Source organism: Protobothrops mucrosquamatus, unplaced genomic scaffold (assembly GCF_001527695.2).
Source record: "Protobothrops mucrosquamatus isolate PMUCROS unplaced genomic scaffold, P.Mucros_1.0 scaffold150, whole genome shotgun sequence".
In the NCBI taxonomy this organism is placed as follows: Eukaryota; Metazoa; Chordata; class Lepidosauria; order Squamata; family Viperidae; genus Protobothrops; species Protobothrops mucrosquamatus.
Window position 1 is genome coordinate 1,238,425 of NW_015386515.1, and position 6,926 is coordinate 1,245,350.

At 37.4% G+C, this 6,926-nt stretch overlaps 1 protein-coding gene across 2 annotated transcripts in view; it reads left to right on the forward strand.

Moving 5' to 3' along the window:
* ECSIT (ECSIT signalling integrator) overlaps positions 1 to 6,721 on the forward strand; it is an 11,410-nt gene extending 4,689 nt beyond the window's left edge. For both annotated transcript variants that reach the window (XM_015813293.1, XM_015813294.1), the window contains exons 2-8: positions 612 to 791; positions 937 to 1,357; positions 1,985 to 2,208; positions 3,081 to 3,138; positions 4,060 to 4,202; positions 5,281 to 5,386; positions 6,273 to 6,721. In XM_015813293.1, coding sequence (XP_015668779.1) covers positions 687 to 791; positions 937 to 1,357; positions 1,985 to 2,208; positions 3,081 to 3,138; positions 4,060 to 4,202; positions 5,281 to 5,386; positions 6,273 to 6,490 — 1,275 coding nt within the window. In that variant the 5' untranslated portion in view covers positions 612 to 686 and the 3' untranslated portion in view covers positions 6,491 to 6,721. The remainder of the gene's footprint in view (positions 1 to 611; positions 792 to 936; positions 1,358 to 1,984; positions 2,209 to 3,080; positions 3,139 to 4,059; positions 4,203 to 5,280; positions 5,387 to 6,272) is intronic.
* The last annotated feature ends 205 nt before the right edge of the window (positions 6,722 to 6,926 follow it).

Sequence of the window (6,926 nt, forward strand, 5' to 3'; positions counted from 1 at the left end):
CCTTTTTCTGGTGTTCTGGGTGCTGCAGTGCATTTTTACTTTTGTGAGCAAAGTTCTTATATAGCTCCTTTTGTGGGCGGTTGGGTTGTTACTTTGGTAATCAAGCATTTGGTTAGTGTAGGTTGTTTTTCTATAGACTTGTATTTCTAATTTGCCGATGTTTCCTCTGTTGATGAGGCTATCCAGGAAGGAGAGTATGTTGTTGCTTTGTTCTTGTCTTGTAAATTTTATTCCTTTGACAATTGTTGATTGTCTCATGTGTCTCCTCGTTATTCCTTTTTATTGTGATAAAGTTGTCATCTATTTACTGGATCCATACTTTAGTTGTATGCTATTGTTTCTAGATGCTGCATTACAGTCTCTGCTATGAGTTCTGAGAGTGGTGAGCCATTGGGCGTTCCTCTGATTTGTTGATATTATTAAAAGCTGCTAATGAGGCAGAGGTTGATGAGTCCCATGAATCTGGATATCTCCATCTTAGTGTACTTGGCTCGATCGGGTATGCTGTGTAGTACTGCTGCCATGGGTTCTTTTGTTACTTCTGGTTCTACAGATGTAAAAGGTGCTGTGACATTGAATGAAACCATAATTTCATCTTCTTCTGTTTTTAGGTCTTTGATTTTTCTGGAGGCACTGAAATGGGGAGTTGGTAGATCCCAATTGTTCTGGAAAACAGATGGACTGTCATGAAGTGTCTCAGGGCATTATTAGTGGCTGGGGAGCTTTCTGCAAGAAGAGGCTCCTTTCTTAAAAAGGATCTTCTACAACTGCAAATAAGCTCTTCTTTCCAGGTACAAAACAAAAAATCCTAAAAACTTCTCTTAATTTCTGAGATTGCATAAAAATGTGAGTCTATGTAACTGCAGTATTTCTTTGACTGATTCTCTTGTCTGCAATCCTTACATCTCTCTAATAAACTTTGTCTGCTTGTCTTAGAACTCCAGGTTGATTCCTGTGAGAAGTATCCAAATGAGCACAGTTCTTGGCACTTCCAACTTTGCCATAAAGAACCATGAAAAACGTGGCAAAGAATCCGCCAACCAGTCGTTAGTGAAAATTGAAGATATCTTCGAGACAACATCTGTACATGAAAAAACTAAAGCTACATTTCAGAAAGCCATAGACATCTTCTGCAAACGGGATGTCCGCCGCACGGGTCACGTAGAGTTCATCTATGCAGCTCTAAAGAAAATGCCAGAATTTGGAGTGGAGAAGGATATTAATGTGTACAACAAAATCTTGGATGTCTTCCCTAAGAAAGTGTTTATTCCTCAAAATATTTTTCAAAAAATGCTCAAATACTACCCCAGGCAGCAGGATTGTGCTGTCCAGCTGCTTGAACAGATGGAGCACTTTGGTATGTACATAAAAATAGCAAGAGGGCCCCAAAAGTGGGGATTTCTTTATGATATGTATGTGAAAAAACATGGGATCCTTCATCTCCACAAGCTGGCTCTTAATTTAAAAATTGTGCCATGTATTACATGAATAATCTTAACATAGAATGTTGACTAACACTGCTTATAAAATAACTGTTAATGGAGAACTTTCTGGTCACTTGGAGAAGTTTTTTGGGGGGTTTGCTTTGGAAAGATTTTTACAACATAGTTCATAAGAAGTAGTAGAATACTGTGTATTTTTTCTCCTCTTAATATGAAGAAATGGAACAATTACGGGAAGGAAGTGGTGGAACATTACCATCTAAATTTGCTATTGAGTTATACAGGACCAACAGTTTGAAGTCAGTTGATGACAAAAAGCTGTCTTTGGAACTGTACCTGCCTCTGAGCAATGTGGTAGTGATTTTGTTGCTTTTGGCTCTTTCTATCAGTGATGGGACCAACACATCTAAGTGTCTCTGTCCATGATTTCTTTTATTGATACCTCACTCTTTACAGATATATTTAGTTAAGTGTCAATAATGGGTAAATAAAAACAGTTTCTTCCCAAGCCTGATAAGTTCGTCCTTTCTCTTGTCTTAAAGGTGTCATACCAAACCAGGAAACCAAGTTTTTGCTTCTCGAGATCTTTGGTAATAAAAGCTACCCTGTAAGAAAATACCAGAGGATCATGTACTGGTTCCCTAAATTTAAGCATATCAATCCTTATCCAGTCCCAACTCCTCTGCCAGAAGATCCTATTGAACTTGCAAAGTTGAGCTTGCAGAGGATTGCAGCTGACCTGAATGCCAAGGTTACAGTATATCAGGTAAATTGAGAAATTTGCAAGGTCCTACTAGTATAGTAGATAATTTACTGTGCCAATTGAAATGATTAGTTTCTCCACTAATTTGAAGTACTGGTGTTTCTTTTGGATGTAGTACATTTCCTTTATCATGTATCAAACATTCAAATTCCTTAATAGAAAAAATCAAAACCTTGACATTTTGGCCTTTTACAGTATATGGGCCACTGGCTTTGTGTGGAATATATAGACATATTCCTGAAATTACAGAAAGCTTAATTATGAAAATCTTAACTTTGTAAAAGAAAAAAACAATCATAGTTTGGAGTTCTCAAGTAAATGAAAGCTAAATCTGAAAATATTCTGGAAGAAATACTTCCTTCCCTTACCCATCTACTCCTCTACTAATACAGATAGTCCTCAACTTATGACCACAGTTGAGCCCAAAATTTATGTTGTTAAGTGAGGAATTTGTTAAGTGAGTTTTACTCCATTTTACGAATTTTATTGCCATATTTGTTAAGTGAATCACTGCAGTTGTTTAATTAGTAATGTGGTTGTTAAGTGAATCTGGCTTCCCCCATTGATTTGGAATCACATGACTCTGAGACACTGCAACCGTCATAAATATGAATCGGTTGCCAAGCATCCAAATTTTATTCACATGACTCTGGGGATGCTATAATGGTAATAAGTCACTTTTTTCAGTGCCGTTGTAACTTTGAATGGTCACTAAATGAACTGTTGTAAGTCAAGGACTACCTGTATTTCACCTCCTAATCCTCCTGTTTCATTCTCATTTTTATCTTCTGTCCCTTCAAGGCTTCCTGTAATTATGTTGCTCCTTTACTAACTTTTGGATCACCAATGAATTTAAACTATCTTAACGTTTGCAGATCACCCACTCGGAAGTCCTAGATTCTGGAAAAGAAATTAATCATCCACATATCATAGGTACGGAACTCTTTCTGTCTTTGTGTGTGTGTGTGTGTGTGTGTGTGTGTGCTGACTGGATAATCTCAGATGTGAGGACCAAATGAAGTGGGATTTCCATCGTAATGTCTGTAGGTGCCACTGTGTAGCTACAAGTAAGACAAGGGTGCTTCTTTAGCTATGTTAAAAATGAAAGGAAAAGAAAATAATCTTACCAGCTGCTGGTTTCTTCCTTCTTACTTACCTTCTCACTCTGCCATAGGAAACAGAAGGAACTCTACAAAAATATGTGACTCAATATATACCTGCAACAGCTATTATTGACTTGAATAGACTTGGGAAGCATGGATATTTGTGTACCAATTGCAGAAGATTTGTGCAATCCATATTCTTCAGCTCAGAAATACAAATGTTGAAACTAGAATGGTAACAGATTGGTCAGAGAGGAAAGAATAAGGAATTTCCTTTGCATGCATTTTTTTCTGTTCTCTGTTTTTTTTTTCTCATGGCTAGCACTTAATTCTCTATTTTCTAGCTATTTCATTTCTTCTAGGACTAGAAATACAACCACAGGAGAATTATATAGTGACAGAAATACTGTGGCAATGAAGTGAAATACTGACTTATAAAATGTTTTCAGGATATAGTGCTTTGGCTGCCAGCTTCAGAGTCGATAATATGAATGAATAGGAGGATCTGAAACACTTGTGGACATTATCCAGAAATCTCAGTCTGCATCTCTTGGAGTCTGGTTTCTAAACTCTTCCTTGGACATAGCTGATAATGCTGAGAATTCTTGTTTTGAATTAAAAAAATACAGCAAATCTCTTTTTATTTTACTAAAGAGCTAGAGTTGACGTACTTTTTTAATATTTTAAAATAACTGCTGATTAACCTTTCTTTTATAACCTGCTCTTTTTGTGTCTCTTCTCTGCCTTTCAGGAATCCAAAGCCCTGATCAGCAGTCACTGCTGACTTCTCATAACACTGAAAAGCCCATTTTCCTTGAAGGCCCCTTTCGCTTATGGCTCAAGTCCAAGTGTGTTTATTACTATGTGCTCAGAGCAGAGCTTTCAGAAGAACATGTAAATTAATATTTGGTATCTTCTCTAAAGGCTGCTTGTAACATTGAGCTAGACACGGAAGGATGCATGTAATTTCTCTGCTAATGCACCAGATGGAGTTGTGTGAGCATGTGTCAGTGCAAAATGAACTTATAAAAAAAAGGATGAACTATGATTGTTTGTCTGCGGAAAGGGGGGAAACAATTCAGGGTGTGAAAAATTATTCCTGATAGAGTTTGTGCAGCTTAGAAATTTTAGAGATGGAAACAGTGTAATTAAACAGGATACTACAAAGGAATTTGATATCTGAATGGTTTGGTGCTATTTTTAGTGTTAACGTCTTAGTTGAGAGAGAAGAGCAAGTAATTATTGGTGGTTTTGGAAGACAAAGACTAAATTTTGTTTAAGAGCAAGCTGTGTCTTGCACAAGCCGAAGCTCCAACAAAGCACTTCCATTCATTTCTGATCAATTATTTGGAAGTGAGGGCCGGAGGAGAGAAACAAAATGATAGACAATTTGTGTTTATTTTAAAAATAATTCAACACCAAGTACATTAAACAAAATCTCTTTTTGACATGTTCAGGTGCAAGTATGTAAAAGCCAAAAGAAATGAAACTGGGGATCCCAAATTCTTAACTGGGGAATAAAAGAGGGCATCCAGCTACAGGAAAAATGGAGAAAAGAGGCTCATTTCTGTGGATTTAGCTTAGCAGAGAAAAAGAACCCCAGGGAGCTCTCAGTTGTTTATATGGGGAAATGGTATTTTTGTACTTCAGAGGACATCTGAAGGGATAGGCAGGCTCTGGAAGAACCCCGAGCACTAATCAATAAAAAATAGTAGAGACCAATAACTTTACTATACTTTGGGTATCTCTAAAACCTTGCTGAAAATTGAGATTAAGTGTTAGAATAAAATACGTCATAGAGATTGCTCCGCCATATCCTCTGAAGCATGTAGCTTTAATGGAGATGAACACAGGAACAGGAATAAGTGACTGGATGTTTCTGTTTATTTCTAACCAAAGATAGCAGGGTTTTGATCAGATAATTTAATTTGCTATTGAAAAAAAGTATCTACTTCCTTGCTTCTCTTCACAGATGGTGGAAGTGATTGACCCAGAAAGGAATTTCTACTACCCCATGCATCTGGATATTGATCTAGAAAGGGATGTTCTGGATGATTATGAGTTTTACACAGATAAAGGTAGCCATCATATATGTTTTGTTTTGTATGCATCATCCCTAACAAGTAGGATGAAATCCTTCCCAAAGTTAAAACTAGGAAAGGATAGGAGAATAAAGTGAATAGAGTTTAAAGTAACAGCTTCTCTTGTCTTACATGACCATTTGGTAGAAAGATCCCTGCCTGCTTGTTTATGACTTCTCTTATGAAAATGTGAACTCCCAGGATGTGGGATCTGTGTAAAGTCCCATGCATATACAGGTAGTCCTCGATTTACAACCCAAATTGGTATCAGAAGTTCCAATGCTAAGCAAGGCAATTGTTAAGTGAGTTGCACCCAATTTTATGACAATTTTGTTAATGACTCATGCAGTCATTAAGCAAATCTGGCTTCCCTCATTGACTTTGCTTGTCAGAAGGTGACTGGGAAGGTCACAAATGTCAATCATTTGACCCCAGGATACAGCAACTGTCTTAAATGCATGCCAGTTCCCAAATTTTGATGATTGCACTATAAGGATGCTGTGATGGTCATAAGTGTAATGACTTGTTTAAAATGCCATTGCAACTTCAGTCATTAGACCAGGGGTGTCAAACTGGCAGTCCGCATCATGTGCAGGCCACGCCCACCCCAGCTCCGCAAAGGTAAAAAACCTTGATACGTCATGATACGTCACGTGATACGATCGAGTTTGAAACTCAAGCATTAGACGAATGGTCGTAAGTCAAGAACTGCATGCAAGTAACAAGCTGTATTCTGGGATTTGACAGTGGATGATGAATTGGCTTTGAGGCGTTTGCGATTGTCTGCTGATGCTTAAGTTGAATATTTCACACCTATAACTCTTTGTAATCTTTTTTGAGCTGCCTTATAATGCTGATACTGTATGTTGTGTTTCCTCTACAGTTAAGGAGGGCCCTGTTTTTGCCATGTGTATGGTTGGGGCAGAAAACAAGGCTACCTTGGCCAAATGGATTGTAGGTCTTCAGGAAACAAACCCTATTTTGCATGATACAGTTGTCATATTCCGCCTCACACACAGCCCTCAGGAACTGCAGTGCAACGAAGAATTAGAGGACGATAATGCAAGAACACAACCCAAATTCTTCAAACAAGAAGTTTGAAACTTCACTGATCATGTTTTAGGTTTCAGTCATGTTATATGAGGGCTTTAAAGGCACTTGAGCCAATAAATTCCTGAATTGTAAATCAGGTTAAGATGTAGGTTAATAAAATATGTTTCTGATATTGCAGATGGAGGAAGATTTGTAAAATAAGATCTGACATAAAACCTCCAACTGTCTTATGTATATAATTAATTTCAGTGCTGGATAGCTGTAGATTAAAGAAACAAATTTGAGAATGTTCAAAATGTTACAAATTCTTCACAGTTCCAGATCAAGTTTAATTCTGTAGATAATAGTTAACATTTTCTGGATGTTACTAAATCTGGAAAGAAATCCTCGTCACTGCATCACACCTTATGTCAACGGAGGTGCCCATCTTTTCATGTGTTGGAGAGAGAGCTAAACAGTATTGCCTATAGTAGTTAGTACAAAA